Below are 17,330 nucleotides of genomic sequence, written 5' to 3' on the forward strand. Positions count from 1 at the left end.
ACAATTAATTAACTTATAAGATGAATAAATACCAGTTGTGTCACATCTGGACTTAATGTAAAAAACTGCAACATTCTACAGGGGGACTTATTAAATTCATGGAGACAAGCACTAATACACAAATGAAAAGTTGGCAAGGAACTGCCTGAAGGGTAAATGAAAGGAAAAGCAACGTTGAAAAGGCATAGTAGCATCGTTTGGAAAAAAGAGTTTTTCGGGAGTAATTTTTAAAGTGTTTCTTCAAAAAGAACAACTGTAGCACAGAAAATGTTATCATAAAAACAGCCTTTAATAAAGCTAGACAGCAGATAATAAGGGTTCATTTTAAACATCTGTGCAACAAGATTCTGAAACAGTCTGGAGGGGAGAGGTTGGGACAAAGTTTTCCACATTCTTTGATTAATGAGAGTCTTCCTTCATTTAAGGTACTGTATCACTGAAAGGCGAAGTCCCCTCCAGATTCTGTGAAAGTTTGCTTTCCTTCACTCTTCTTCTCTTTCAGAAAGGCTGCTGACAGACACAGAGGAGCTTCCTGCCAGTTGGTTGAATTAACAAATTAGTTAAGTTCCCCTTGCTCTTGATCCCAAGAACATTTACAGTTTAGACCAACAAAGCATATTGGCAGACACTCATGATGGGATTAGGATAGTGCAAAAGAAACAACACAGAGGAACTCAAGCAGAAAAAGAAAAAAAAACAACATATTGCCATTAGTGCAAAGGCAGCTAAAGAAATGTTACAGGAAAAAGTCTGAGAGACAACAGAGCTCTGCACAGAGGAGCATGGGGAAAGCTGTCTAAAACCCTATTGCTACATCAAGCATTCAGAAAAGCAGAAATATTACATTGGAAGATAAAAGAAACACAACACCCCAGATTTAATGAAACAGCAAAATAATCTATTAACTTCCATTCTGACATGAGCATAAAAATACTGGGTTTTAATAATAAAGCTATAACTTCCTGGCTCTGATGATGACTATATTAATGGATGGTTCTATATGGGGGGAAGGTTCATCCCCATATAGGAAGAGGTCCTGTCCAACTCTTGACTACTTTTGATGATATAAAATCTATATTCCATGCCCTGTACTTTCCTGACTTCAGGTCTACTTTGCTTTGAGGTGAATGCTTTTGAACCTTGAAAGAAAGCATGAGCACCTCCAAACTCCCCATCACCACACTTTGGTCTCTTACTGCAGTTTCACCACCTGAATACTCTCAGGTGTTTGTGACAAGGCAGAAGCCAACTCTCACTCTTTCTGGAGGAATGATAAAAAATTAGTTATTCTTAGAAATTACATGAAGAGAAACATTTATTTCCCCTGTAAGAGTCTGCAATACAACGGGATTATATTTAACTGATGGAAGGCCTGGGTACAGTAGCTGAAGTACTTGCATATGCTGCCTTTTAATGCAGAGAGCCAGGCATAGGCACAAGTATAAAGCAGACAAAAGAAGTCTAAGCAATAAAATTTGTGTGTCTTACTTTATAGGCAAAAAAAAGTACCTTATATACAGAGAAGTAAACATATGTACTGTTCACATAATAAACAAATGACTATTTGCAATTTTCTTGTGTATTATAGTTCTGCTGTTTCCTGTCATAGCCCAGTGTTCTTCTAGTCATTTGTAGTGCGTTTAACGTTATTTTGTCTGGGAAACTCTGTAATCTAATACACTGAATGACATCAGTGTTCCTTAATTTGATTTGGGCAAAGTTCTTTCCTTATCCTGAGATGAATAAATTGGACAATTTTTCATATTCTATGCAGTATAAACTAGATCTTTATCTTGATTCCACTGAGGCCTTCTTTCTCTAGTTATTTCATCTCCATACGGTATTTCTCCCTGTTTTCTTACCATAAAGGGATAATGCACCTGTGCAGAGTTAAAAAAAGAGATAGATATCTCCAAAATAACATTCAGAGATATTTTGTAGATAAATTATGACAAGAGTCCATAGGAAAAAGAGAAACAGCCTCTGAAAATAAGCAGTGTAACCACAGAGGCACCAAACTACTCAAGCTTCTTCCAAGTTATCCTGGAAGGGTCAGGAGCAAAGTTGCTGAACTGCTCTCAGATGCCCCCAGTCTTCATTCTGAAAGTGCCCTGTAGTAGAAACTGACAAAAACAATTGAGGAATGCACTCAATGCTAACTTTTAATTAAAAAAATAAAATAAAAGTGATGGTTATTAGGTTAAGCTCTATAGTTTGTCATGATCCCTTTCTTCCAGTTTTTAAATAATGGTCTTGTTACCGCATCATTACCATTTCGTACTCATCAACAGAATATGACGTATAAGGAGAAAAGCACACTCCAGTAGCTGTCATTTAGTTTTACAAGACTGCATCCCCAATGAAAAGCAAGTGTCCTAAATGCTTGGAAAGTGTTACAACTTCCATATCACTCCAAGCATAAGAATCAATTTTCCTCTAATTAATAGTCACCATTGATGTTTCGGATAAACAAACTGTCCCAAAGGAAGTGTGGAATGTTCTTAAACATAAAAACAAAGAACAAGGTATTTTTTTTACTTTGCCAATCACTTTAAATACAAGCTACACACTGCTGGAGAAGGAAGATCATTCCAACTACTCGTAGAGTTCATTAAGTAGATATAAAACTACACATAAACGTGTGTCTATCCACACACTACAAAAAAACAGTATGTTACCCCTGAAATGATCTTAAAATACTCATATTCTTAATGTGATCTGGAATCTTAATAAACTTTGCTTGAAGATCAAATGAAATGGTCTTTGAGGAACTGACTCCTCAAGTCAACTGATTCAAGTCAACTTGTGGCATCCTTGCCCATGGCAGGGGGTTGGAACCAGATTTAAGGTCCCTTCCAAGCCAAGCCATTCTATGATTTCATGCCTCCCCAATATTCTCACCACCAGCACATTCTTTTCTTTTTTAGTGATAAGCAGGCTATGTGCTATCTTCCTAAACAGAAGAACAGACAACAAAACTGTTTTAAAATATGCAAGTGTATTTTACAGATCTGGATTTTAATTTACAAATAGTTAGCCTTTCATATGAATAGCTTTTTTTTCTTGGCTTATAACGAAAAGAATTTCATAGAGCTTAGAGACTTTAATTGGGGTGCCACGCACATGCTAATGTAAGATTTTCAGTATGCACAAACACATACTTGTTATACCATCTCATATGGCAAATGTATGACCTAGTTCTAGAAACGGGTTATCTTCAGGTTTAAGAGCACCATCTGCTCATAATGCTGCCACCAGTAAAATTGATATAATAAAAACAAAACAAAAAACTCTAAATGAAGGCAAAATCTAAAGCCCAGAAGAAACTTTCAAGTCATGACTGCTCTAACAGACAGCACAACACAAATGTCAGCTAGCTTTTAATAAAAGATGATGTTTCGATTTAGGCTTATGTCCCCTCACACCCGCCACCTCCAAATCATGCAATGAACAATGAATTAATGAGGTTGTTGCAAAGAAAGGCAACATGCTAACCATGCAGTGTTTGCACTCACAACAAAGAAAAATATCTTCAGGGTTCCAGAGATATATAGGGTGGGTGGGGGAACAGGTTTTCTCCCTGTTCTGGTTATTTCTATCTTTTTATTACTAAGTATTCTTTAAAAATCCAACACAGGATACAGATTTCAGCCTATTTTTCCCTCTCTAGAAAGAGAGAGAAAAGGAGTTAAATCCCTGCTAAATAATCTTCAAAAAGATACATGTACATTGACTGAGAGCGCACAATTTTTTTCATATTATCATAATCAAACTCCCATAAAGCCACTAAGATAGAAAATTTGTCAGAAGTGATTAGCAAATTGCAGGAGCTTTTTGCCACCCTCATTCAAACACAGTGCTCTATTCCCCTCCATTCATCTCTCTTGCACATGGCTTCAAAGCCTCTTTGCTAGTCTTTAATCGTCTTCCCCTTTCTACCATTATGTTTATCCTCCAGCTTCAGCCTCCGATCTACACAAGTTTTCTCTGCCCTTCTTGTGATAAACCCTCCCCATTTACTTATTAAAAAAATAAAAATAAAAAAATTAGTGACATGACAAAGTTTTAAAGTAGCACCACCTGCACAGTCCTCCAACTTTCCTTTTACTTCCTTTCCCTTCCAGCCATGGGAAGGCTCTGAAACCTGCCCAGTATAGTTACCTTTGGTGTGGCTTTGCAAGTTCTCACACTTTTGAATAGCTACCGTTTAAAAGGAAGTACAGAAAAGGTGAACAAATGGCTAAAAAGTAACTTGTCTGTTATGGGGAAAAATTGGACTATTCACATAAAATCCATGCTGTGTCTATCTTCTGGCTAGTGGATTGAGGTGATGCTGCCGTGTAATTTTTCTTAAGACAAAGAAAGCATAGATAACACTTCAGTAAAGTATGTTGGCATAATCCAATAAGAAATAGTTTGGATTTGTGCAACACCCAAATACATACAGTATGGTTAATACTCTACCATACCTCATTTTGAAGTTCATCACCACTTTTGGCAGAAGCAAGCATCTCATACAAAGTACAGCAGAGATCTTCTGTTGTTGGTCCTCCAGGGGTTGCCCCCTGAGATTCATTCAGGTACTTTCCAACTTCAGACCATAGAAAGGAATCATCTATTTTTTCTGAAGACTTGAGATCAGATTTCTCATCACAGTAATTCTTCAAGTGATCCAGCTGGTTATTCAGAAATTTCTTGTAATCTAAGCTTATAATTCTTTGTGCATCAGCCTCACCATTTACAGGCAGCTCCTCAGAATGATCTAAATCATGCATGTCAAATGAAAACACTATATTTTTACCAAAGAGCACTCTGTTATCACCATTTTGCTGTTCAGCCATCTGTATGAGGGCTGTAAGCTGTTCTTCAGTGAAGTGAGAAGCAATCCGACATGTGGCGTTACAAGCTGCAGTAGCAGATGATGATGGAAATGGCCCAAACATCTGCTTGATAGCCTTTGTCTCATCATGACCAACACATTCTTTCTTGTGAAATGTCTTAAAGAGAAAAACAGCTCCACTTTCAATTGCTTCTTGTCCATTTTCAGCTCCAACTGTTAACAAAAACAAATGTAACTTTATACACTTCAAACTAATTCTCTTTCATTACCTACAACATAACTGTATTCAACTTCTCGCTGCGTCTCATCAACAAAGATATGAAATGAAGACCATAACAAGTAGCAATTGTTGCAAGGTACTGAATTATAAAAGGTATACAATAATAAAGCATCTGTCTTCATTATCGTTCTACTCACTAGAAATTCGTATTAAGGATTACCCATGCTTTTTTATTTTTACAAGTAAAAGGAAAAACATGCCTGAGATCTTAAATTCACACTAGTATATTTATGAGTGTTTTAAAGGTAACAAAACTCCACTTTATATCAGTGTTTATACGCTGCCTAATCTGAATATTCATAACAGACTAAACATACAGAACTCACCTAGGGATTAATGCATTCAGTAGTACCAAAAGCAGGAATGCAGGTGTTAGAAAAATTGCCCAAAGAAGTTATAATAAATAAATGCATGAATTTATATTTGTAGGCTACCTACGGAAAATTGTATTGTGCAAATCAACAACTATACGATTAGAGAAAAAAAATGAATTTACTTCTTACACATTCTCAGAAGTACTTAATGAGAACATAAGCAAACACACCATATGATGAACCAAAATGTCACTACTAAACAAAATGAAAAAAGTCATCATGCATAAAATAAACAAAGACAGCCAGCATACTTTTACTCCCCTATTCTCCTTTCCCCACTTCAATATACGAAAAACATGCAACTTTTAGTAAACCTTACAAATTCATTCTAAAAAGTCAGGCAGGTATAATATATATATATATATATATATATATAATTTCTTAGAAGATTTCATGATTTTTTAAAACATCTTAAAAGCTTAATGTATTACAAACTGATATATTCAGAATGTCTGTATCTTTTCAATTCTTCAGTTACATCAGGATTGATTGGCAGAACTCCAACAGAAAGTGGTATGATTCAAGTGGTAACAGTGGTGATAACACCTCCAGTATGGCTAATTCAAAAGAATTTTTAAAGCAAACTACTTATTTTAAAAGAAATAATATTATCTATTAAAAAAAAAAACAAAACGAAGTGGCACTTTTGACACAATAAATGTGGCCATTTTCTTTTCAGTATTCAAAACTGTCATGTGCCTGCCTCTGTATACCTCTGCGATCCTGTTATGGTCCTATACATTTGCTCTGCTACGGCCCTCCTTTCTGTCTGTAAATCTTATGAACTCAATTGGAAGATTATTAACTACTTTGACATTATGACTCGATTCAATGTAAGTTAGGCTCAACCCTAAACAAAAGCAATGGCTTTTTACCCCCACATGGTAACAGGAAAAAAAAAAAAAAAAAAAAGAAATGCAGCATGAAGCACAGAATCACAGAATTGTCTAGGTTGGAAGAGACCTCCAAGATCACCCAGTCCAACCTCTTAGCTAACACTAACAAGTCCTCCACTAAACCATATCACTAAGCTCAACATCTAAACGTCTCTTAAAGACCTCCAGGGATGGTGACTCCACCACCTCCCTGGGCAGCCCGTTCCAATGCTTAATAACCCTTTCGGTAAAGAAGTACTTCCTAACATCCAACCTAAAACTCCCCTGTCGCAACTTTCGCCCATTCCCCCTCGTCCTGTCACCAGGCACGTGGGAGAACTGACCAACCCACACCTTGCTACAGCCTCCTTTAAGGTATCTATAGAGTGCGATAAGGTCACCCCTGAGCCTCCTCTTCTCCAGGCTGAAGCAGCTGGAACAAGGATGAGTAACTAGAAACCTAACATATAAATTCACTATTTCTTTTGAACTTATCTGTGGTGAACTTTGAAAAGCTGAGAAGTTCACGGAAGATGTTTCAGGCTGCATTTACATGATAAATATATACCTAGATAATTAGATATGGAAGATAAGCTACATAAAGATAAGTACACACACAAGATATGCGTAAATACATCTCAACAGAGAAAAAAGGTGGTTCAGCCTACATCTCAGCATTAACTACATAGGAATCAAAGGAAAAAGACTGACAATTTACAGACCTAAATTTGGCTGCATGAACCACACTCATACTTCTAATGTGCAAATACATATTGTTATTCAAAATGTTGTTAGTGTTGCAACAGAAGTAGAAAGTATTAAACTAAAAGAGTGCTAATACTGAAAGTCTCTAGAGAAGTCTCTAAGGTTTATTAGGTGCTAACTCTTAATTACCAGTGCCTTCTATTTGTGGAAACATCTCCCAGGAAAGTATTCCCCCTCCTCTCCAAATATAATGAGCCAGCAAAGATGGCAAGGAATGCTACTCTCTCCTTTTCTGCTTTTCTGCCAATCACATCATTTCAGTAACTGACGTTTTCCCCATCAAGTAAATCAATATTACAGCATCCATAGACTAGGCTGAGAATTTATTTCCTTCAAATTAAGCTAAAATAGCATACAATACTTTTCCAATAGTACATTTCTGATGACAATGATGGGAACATTACTGTCCGCTCAGTTTGTGCCTCAGTCACTGTATTCTGTTCTTCTGGCTTGTGTCACCGTAACATTATGTATTTTTATTAAGAAACATCCAAGCTGATGGTTTCTTTCTAATTTGGTCAAATTAAATAATCATGCATTTGTTTTCATTTGTTTTGTCCTTTCCACTCCATCACACAAAAGCTCACTGCTATTTTTTTAAGGTCTTTAAATTTGCTCTACCACACTGTACCTACCATTAAAGTTTGGAAAAAATAATGTTCTTGCAGAAAAATAATGGTCTTCCATCAAGCTGGAAATAAAAAAAATCATACAGCAAATACATGTTTCTGTCATTAATACAGAAAACATTAAGTCTGCCGAATTATTTTCATGAATAACACTGACAACTAAGAATGTCAGATACTCATTTTGCTTATAACCTTTTTTCCACCATCAGATATTTTGCCCTACTTGCTATACTGCCTAAGGTTTTACCTTTTCTATTGCAAACTTTACGGTCATTATATATGTCAGCCCTACCTTAGCCAACGTTTTACTGTAGTACCTCTTTGATTAAATTATAACCAGTGGATATTTAAAACAACTGTGAAGATCTCCTCCCCTTATTGCAAGTTGCTTGTTATAGATATAAATATTCAGATTAAAGGAAAATGATACTGCCAAACCTCTCTGCAGCTCTGATTTACACAGTTTGCTGTGCCTGATTGGTACTTGAACCAGATCCTTATTTAAACCTCAGTTTTCATCACCTGAGTCTCACATTTACATACAATGTGCATCTTGAAATATTTTCCAGATGAGCAGCATTTCCTCAAACACACACACTGAGTAGTAGATTACATTACTTACAAAAAAAATACCATAGTATCTAAATTGAAGACAAATATGTAAACTAATCATGTAATAGATTTCATAGATTCATAGAATGGTTTGGGTTGAAAGGGATCTTAAAGACCACCCAGTTTCAACCCCCCAACCATGAGCAGGAACACCTCCCACCAGACCAGGTTGCCCAAAGCCCCATCCAGCCTGGCCTTGAACACTTCCAGGGATGGGGCATCCACAGCTTCTCTGGGCAACCTGTGCCAGTGCCTCACCACCCTCTGAGTGAAGAGTTTCTTTCTAATGTCTACTCTAAATTTACCCTCTTTCAGTTTAAAACCATTACCTCTAGTCCTACCACTACACTCTTTGATGAAGAGTCCCTCCCCAGCTTTCCTGTAGGCCCGCTTTAGGTACTGAAAGGTCAGTGTAAGGTCTCCCCGAAGCTCTCTCTTCTCCGGGCTGAACAACCCCAAATCTCTCAGCCTCTCTTCATAGGAGAAGTGCTCCAGCACCTCGATCATCCTTGTGGCCCTCTAGACTTGTTCTAATAGGACCATGTCCTTTTTGTGCTGGGGGCCCCCAAGCTGATCACAGTGCTCCATGTGGGGTCCCATGAGAGCAGAGCAGAAGGGGAGAATCACCTCTCTCACCCTGCTAGCCATACTGCTTTTGATGTGGCCCAGGATACAGTTGGCTTTCTGGGCTGCAAGTGCATATTACCAGCTCATGGCGAGCTTCTCATAAACCGCATGTCAACCAATTTTACTGGCTAAGTAACAAAAGCCACTACAGGAGAGTTGTATGAGTCACCTGAAGGGAAATGCACTTGAAGCTCAGATTCACCAAAATAAAATATTTTGCATATAGTAACAAATTATGTTTCTATAATAGACTTCAAGGCTTTTATTCATTTTTGTGACAACTTATAATAAAGTTATTTTTGTTGTTGGAAACTGTCCTATTTCTGTCTGTTATCAAAAAAAAATGTCACCCCTCAATCTACAAGGATGATGTTAGGTTGAGCACATATGTAGCAAAACAATAGGACAAGGGGTAGCGGTTTTAAACTATAATAGGGAAGATTTAGATTAGATATAAGGAAGAAATTCTTCACTCAGAGAGTGGTGAGGCACTGGCACAGGTTGCCCAAAGAAGCTGTGGGTGCCCCAGGACCGGGTTAGATGAGGCCCTGGGCAATCTGATCTAGTGGGTGGCGTCCCTGCCCATGGCAGGGGGTTGGAACTGGATTATCTTTAAGATCCCTTCCAACTCAAATCATTTTGTGATTCTATGAAAACTGGAAACCAACTGGGAAAAACTAATTACAGATAGATTCTTTGTTTGAGAGGTAAAAAGGTCAGCAAAATGGAGTATCAAGAGATAAGAGAAGGAGAACAAAGCATTCTAATCTTGTAATTTGAACTCTGCAGGGGTAATCATTAGGCAGTCCTGCAACTGACCACCACAAGCTGAAGCAGAACAATGAGCCAATGTGTTTTTCTGACCATATCAGATTTCAAACCTGCTACCATGGTCAGGAGGAATGGAGGTTGAGGAGTTAGCTACCTTTACATGCTAGCAAGGGGACATGTGGGACGGATTGGTCAAGCACCCCTGTAACACCACGTCAGTGTCCATTTCCAGTCTGATGGTGTTGATATCTTCCTAACATGCTAATGTTATCCTAAAAAAAAAATAATCTGAATTGATCAATTCATGGAAGAGAACTCAGCAAAAGAGTGCATCACTGAAAAATGACATCAGTAGTATGCTATTAAAATGGAGTGCTGAGAAAAATCTCATTAGCCTTTCTATATTCCTAAATGTGCTGGTCATACAGACATTTCTAGTCCACATGCACAAAACATTTTTTTTTTAAAGAACTACATTAATAGCTATATTAATGCTATAATCACAGGATCCTCCTTACCAACACAGCTGTGTCTGAAACCTGCATTTATTATCTCAGCACAGCAATAAAATCTCTTAAGAGCTAGTAAAAGAGCACGAACTGTGTCAACATTCTCTAAAGGAAAAAAAGTTAAAAAGATAACATTAATTATCAATACGGACTACACCTTTTCCATATTAACATTAAACATAAACAGTTGATGCAAACCAAGAAAAACTACATTTAAACTATGGAGCAGATGCACACCAAAGTGTCCCATGCATCCAATGTGACCTGATGTCTGATTTATTTATTTATTTTTGAGAATACTGTAGCTACCTCCCTAAACACATTTCATCCCAGGAAAGTCATCATCACCATAGCCAAAAAAATGGGCAAACATGCATTCAGGAGTTAGGGCATAGTGAAGCACAAACATTCTGCACAAACAGGAGACAAGAGACTAAACTGGGAGCTTACTGCTACCCTTGGACTGCAGAAGGAGTCTACTTGGACACCTAAAGGTAGATATTTCATCATTAAGTTACTTCTTTTCTGCCTAAACCTCATTAGTAACACTCAACAGATTTTTTTTTCTACCCCAAAGATGGCTCATACCATATGGCTTTCCCCAAAACCTTATGTATCACCAGTGTCAGCTGAAAGACATGCACGAAAAGAGAGGTACCTGTGTTGAAGCAGAGGTGGCCCGTCCTAGAGGTGTCTCTAAAGATAAACAGTCCTAGATAGATAGATAGTCTCTAAAGAAAGACAGGCAGCCACATGCTTAACTACTGGCCTGAAGTGGATAAATTCTGCTACACGCACAATTATTACTGTTGTATTAAAAAAAAGTATTTAAAAAAAAGTGCAAATTTGTAAAACTAACAGATCACCATGCTTATTACATGGAAAAACTGGACCACAAAGCAGATGAAGTTTAGAATATGTGCATCTTTAGATGACTTTAAAACTTGTCAGAGATTTGAGAGATACATGAAATGTCTCTTCTAATGACTCACTAAAGCAAAAACCTCTCTCATTGCACCCAATTTTTCAGAATTAAAGCAGATAACACCAAGATTGTTCCTTCCTCCATGTACTGCCATGCCAAAAGAAGCTGTTGCATTTGCTTACATAAGGTGGATCACACAACAATGCTATCAAAAAAAGTGCATAAAAACAGAATCATATTTTAAAATAAAACAGAAAACCAAATTATGCATATAGTTGTCAGATTTACTGAAGCATCAAAGGCGTATCAGAGCAAGACTAGAGTCAAATTAGAACTGAACCAAAACCTACCTATTTGTTTTGCAGCTTGTAGTATAGTTTTTAAATCACCATTCACAGTTTGGTATTCTTTTTTGTCTAAATTGTCATCAACAAATTTTATTATCTTCTTCCAAGTAAGATCAGATTTCAACAATTGTTCATGTAGTTTTGATCTTTTTGTCTGAAAACGCAAAAGATATGAATTTTTTTTTATTATTATTACAAATTGGTATATGGAGGTTACTTTAAAAAATTAGATAAACAAACCTTTCCAATTGCATGCAATCAGTATTTTGTAACAATTGCAAAGAGCTTCTCTATTACCTGTTCTTTTATCTCTTTCCTGAGAATATGTAAGGAGGAAGATACACACAGATTACTTTACTGGTTCCAATGAAAACTCTCCAGAAAGCCAAACTCCTGCAAATTCTAGAGAGATCTCACAGAATGGTTGAGGTTGGAAGGGACCTCTGGAGCTCATCTGCCACAAGCCCAAGCAGGGACACTTAGAGCACGTTTTAGAGCATGTTGCCCGTGACCACATCCAGGCAACTTTTGAAGATCTCCAAGAAGGGAGACTCCACAACCTCTCTGGGCAATCTGTTACAGTGCTCCATTACTTGCACAGTGAATAAGTGCTTTCTGATGTTTTGAAAGAACTTCTTGTGTTCCAGTTTGTGCCCCGTCTCTTATCCTGGCACTGGGCACCACTGAAAAGAACCTGGCTATGTCCTCTTTACATCCTCCCTTCAGCTAGACACATGATTAAGATCCCCTTGATCCTTCTCTTCTCCAGGCTGAACAGTCCCAGCTCTCTCACCGTCCTCATGCTCCAGTCCCTTGACCATCTTGGTGGCCCTATGTTGTACTCTCTTCACTATGTCCACGCACTGGGGGGCCCAGAACTGCACACAGCACTCCACCTCTCTTGACCTGCTGGTGATACTTTGCCTAATGCAGCCAAGAATACTGTTTGCCTTCTTAGCAGCGACGTTGCATTGGTGGCTCATGCTCAACTTGGTGTTCAACAGGACTCCCAGGTCCTTTTCTAGAAAGCAGAGCTGCTTTCCAGCTGGCCCCCAGCATGTCCTGGTGCCTGCAGCTGTTCCTCCCGATGTGCAGGACTTTGCACTTCTCTGTATTGAACTTCATGAGATTCTTGTCGTCCCACCTCTTCAGCCTGCTGAGGTCCCTCTGGATGGCTGCACGTCTCCCTGGTGAACCGCTGTTTCATGTCATCCACAGATTTACCGAGTGTGCACTCTACCCATTATCCAGATCATCAGTGAAGATGTTAAATATAACTGGACCCAGTATTAACCCCTGTGTGTACTCCTCTCATTACTGGCCTCCAACTAGACTTTGTGCCACTGACCACTGCCCTCTGGGCCCAGCCATTCTGCCGGTTTTCAATCCTGTCTGCTCTCCCAGCCCATACTTCAACAGCTTCACTATTGGGACCTTATGGGTGACAGTATCAAAGGCCTTACTGAAGTCCAGTAAGACAATATCCCCTGATCCCCCTCTCACCCCCTTCAGGCTGGTGATTTCATTAAAGAAGCTTATCAGGTTGGCCAGATATGACTTCCCCTCAATGAATCCATGCTGACTACTCCTGATGATTTTCTTCTCATTCGTGTGCCTGGAAATGGTTTCCAGGCCAAGCTGTTCCATCACCTTCCCAGAGACTGAGGTGAGGCTGACCTCTTGTAGCTCCCTGGATCCTCTTTCTTGCCCTTCTTGCATATGGGTGTGACATTTACTTTCCTCCAGAAAACCTTCACTTCCAAATCCCTGGATTCCAAGTTCATTTCACATATTCCCACAATGCATACATTACTTTACTGCATTATTTTTTCAAAAATAAGAAAGTACCTAAATTCATCATCACTAACTTTATTCTAAATACCACACAGTTCTTACTATATACACTAATAGTTTATAATTATACTTTGAAAAAGAAAGAAATATTTACCGTTAAGTCAGCTAATTCTTCATTGTAATCATCATGTTTAGTGACATTTGAAAAGGAGCGTAGAGCGCCTGTAAGACGAGGCAAGGCCATCTGTTACTCACTCAGTGATCCATAGAACAAGAAATTAAATCCCTGTTCAAGCACCTAGATGGGAACAAAAAGAAACAGCATGGCTTTGTTAATGCTACAAATACAATTTCACATCAGAAACTTGAAAGACCTTTTTAAGCAAACAAAACTTGGCTGGCACCATGACTAAAGAAGTGAAAAACCTCTCTCAAAAATGTTTACAAGCAAGATTCAAGAGAAGGGACATGACAGGCACAGACGCAAGGTGGTTACTCAGCATGTTCTAGTCCCTATTCCCTAAAGTTATCAGCAATGAGGCACAGTGGCAATTCTTCCTTTAACACTACCAACACTAGAGTACCATAATGAAATCTAGCTAATTGAACTTCAGCTCCAAACAGCAGTAAGTGATTACCACCTATGTGGACGTCTCCCCTGAACCAGCATGCACTGGTGGTTTTCAGGTCATTAACAGCCTCCAGCACTGATGAAGGTACATCCTTTTTGAGGACTGCTTAACAATTTTTTAAACAGAAAAACAAAGAAAATCAAGGAAAAAAAGGATCATAATACACGTATCACTGAACAAGAGAAAAAGAAAAAAAGTGCCACCAGAAAACTGGGAAGAGAATGCCTCAGGATGTTTTCATCTCACAGCTAAGCACGCACATAGCACTGTACTCTACAGGACTACAGCCCACCTCTGCACATTCTTATTTCTTATGTGAAACGGGCTCACAGGAAAACAGCTGTTCTCCATCTGAACTTGCATTTATTCCAAGCCTTTTACAGAAACTACTCTCAAAGTTGCTTCATTTTGAAAGGTGCCCATAGCTGAATTGTTTAATGAACTCTAATGCATAGCTACAATTTCTGGTGGTAGCAGAAAGATACAGATTTAGATTATTCTTGAAACAATTAATGATACCATTACAAACCTAATGATCTGTAGCATTTTTAGCATGCCTGAAGACCATCGGCCATCCAGAAATTAAATAGCTTTGAAAAAAAAGAATTACTAAAAAGATTTTTGAATGTTCACATACTGCACTCAACTCCCTGCTTTAATCCAATTATCTTTAACATTTTTCTTCATCTAATGACCCCATTTGTATTTTAGCTATCAACTTTGCAATACAGCACAAAAGCAAATCCAGACGCAATGTTCCAGCCACAGACAGAGAAATGTCACTGACTTGTCATGCACCTTTGCTTTCCGACCTAACATTAAGTTGCTTTTTGTAAAAAGCTATCACAACAGCTGATATTCTGGAGACAGGTGCTATAATATGAAGCTACAGAATGTGAAAATGTAGCATTAAAAAAAAAAACAACAACCATTTGAAGAAGACAGAGAGGATATGTTTAAATTGAAGCCCAGAAGCAGACAGAGCCTAGCAAATTTTTTTTTTTTTAAGACATTCAGTGGATATATGACATGTCACATCATGCCGGGATAGTTCCTAGTGAAAACATGGTCATCATTATAACCACAGCAGAGAACTACTGTCCAAAATTTGAGGGAATCTAGTCCTACCCAACAAAAAAGGTAAATCACTCAAACTGCTCCAACAACAGCATTGCCATTAGCTGCTAAAGATGACATATTGCCTATTTATTTTATACCTAAACACAATACCTTTTTCTGTAGAATTATTGTCCTTTACAATAAGAAAATTAAAATTATATTATTGTACATTATTGAAATTATCCTTTCTGAAATAACATACACAGTAATTTATGAAAGTCAGAATCCACTTTAAAAAAAAGTTCACATTTCAGACAAATTTTCAAGAGATTTAAAGTTTCTCCAGCAGGCCTATTTGCTAGGAAACCAATTTTTAAAGGAATATTTCTTCCTCATTTATTAATTAAGTATTTAATACTTTCTGAAATAAAATACCTAGTACCTAAGAGGATGAGTAAGTGCATACCTCCCTGAGCACAGACTCAAGTCAGACAGTCAAATCCAGCCCAGAAGCTCCATAGTTGCGTCCACATTAATAAATTCTGCTTTATGCTCACCTACAATTTACATTTTCTTAAAAATAATAATAATAATAGGTTAGCTGTTTTCATATAAAGCTTCCTGATAGATACACCTGCCTTTAGACTGGATCAGCTACTGCTTGTCTTCCCACAACCACCTTAAGACTAACAAAATCCTCCTGATTTGACAGAAGTGAACACATTTGCCCACAGCTTGATATGAAACATCTGTACTACTAAATGATCCTGCTGGGTTTGGAACAAGGACCTAAAAGGTAGCAGCAATTAAATCCTATTTGCCATGGCACTTATATAGAGATGCAAGATGAACTAGCATGCCCCTGCCTGTTCCCTACAAAAAAGTCACCTTTTTGTATGTTTGTAGAGGGACAAGTAATACGGGAATTCAACATTGAGACCAATATAACCTTATGTGGTAAAAAATATCATGTTTTGCTATCAAATAAGCTATTCAGACGCATTCTGCCAATATTTTTTTTTTTAGGAAAAGGAACAAAAGTTCAAAGATACCTAGTGCTATCTCAGATTTCCTCTCTTTTAAAACAAACAAACTTATCTTTCCACTAAAGTTCTGTTTGTAAGGCAGAAAAAGCAATATCCACCTTTGTAAACCATTGCAAAGATGAGAGGCAATATCTTTTAAACCTTATTTTATTTCTTTTTAAAAGAAATGTAATTTTAACTTTGAAACTTTTTACATGGAAAAGTAAAAGATAAAAGCAGATTATACTCAACTAAAACAGAATTCAAGAAACCGTTCAAATTTTATTGTTTGAAGATAAACCTAACAGTAAATATGGATCTCAGCAGGTGTTTTTTTTCCCCATTAAATTTAAAAATCTAAAAACATTGTTATCACTATTACAAATTTAACTAACATTACTGGAGAAGTTTTCCACTTTATATTTTCACCGTTTAAGTTTTCCTCCCACTCCTGGCCTTCCTATTTTTTTCTGTAAGCAAATAATGGAACCATCTCAGTCTTCTCCACTGAAATGTTACAGAGATTATGGTCAAAGAGATTTAAACTTTTGTTTTAATTCCAACACTATTTAACAAAGCAAGACAGCCTCAAGGTAGGGCTAAGAGAAAGAGACTGCTCAGATGCCATACCTGAATTACCAAGCTGAACAAAACTCTTTGCTTACAAATGATGGAATAACATAGCATTAAAAGAATCACAGATAAAATCAGCAGTTAGGCTATCCTGAAGCACCAGCTGCTGTAGCCCCCAGTAGGTCATTATGCCTCTTAAAACCTCACAGCAGTCATTTTATTTATACTATTTACGGAATGTTAAGCCATTTTACCAAGTTTTTGCCTACATTGCCTATAAATTTAAACTATTAACAAGTTCTTTGTTGTCTCTGTAAACTTTTCTATTTATAAAACCAGAAGTTGTTACTACTGGTTGCTAAACTAACCAAAGAACATTATAAAGAAAAATGGAGGCTTCTTTTTTGAAGAAAAAAGGCACCAGCAATTATTAACAGGTTTCTGTGGACCAAATAGTAGGTGAATGAAATGACATTTTCACTTTCACTTGTTAGAGTGGAATAATTTCAGATGAAAAGGAAGCTAAAAATACAAATGATAGCTGAAAAAAAAAAAAAGATTTTAAAACAATGAGGACATTTGTGTTAGATTCACTTCACTTAAACTTCTTATCCAAGCATGTTTGATATAAACAGTGCAAATACAGCACCTAGCAATAAAGCTGACAGCTATGGAAAATAATTGTTTAATGGA

The 17,330-nt window shown here is 37.4% G+C and overlaps 1 protein-coding gene across 5 annotated transcripts in view; it reads right to left on the bottom strand.

The window, feature by feature from the left end:
* ASCC3 (activating signal cointegrator 1 complex subunit 3) overlaps positions 1–17,330 on the bottom strand; it is a 282,651-nt gene that overhangs the window by 253,430 nt on the left and 11,891 nt on the right. For 4 of the 5 annotated variants that reach the window (XM_083831844.1, XM_083831841.1, XM_083831842.1 and 1 more), the window contains exons 2-4: positions 13,503–13,646; positions 11,558–11,708; positions 4,470–5,053 (exon numbers count right to left, since the gene is read on the bottom strand). In XM_083831844.1, coding sequence (XP_083687970.1) covers positions 4,470–5,053; positions 11,558–11,708; positions 13,503–13,592 — 825 coding nt within the window. In that variant the 5' untranslated portion in view covers positions 13,593–13,646. Of the gene's footprint in view, positions 1–4,469; positions 5,054–11,557; positions 11,709–13,502; positions 13,647–15,505; positions 15,613–17,330 lie in introns of those variants that run through there. The other variant, XM_083831843.1, reaches the window with a different exon arrangement.

This window comes from Anser anser (assembly GCF_964211835.1).
Source record: "Anser anser genome assembly, chromosome: 3".
In the NCBI taxonomy this organism is placed as follows: domain Eukaryota; kingdom Metazoa; phylum Chordata; class Aves; order Anseriformes; family Anatidae; genus Anser; species Anser anser.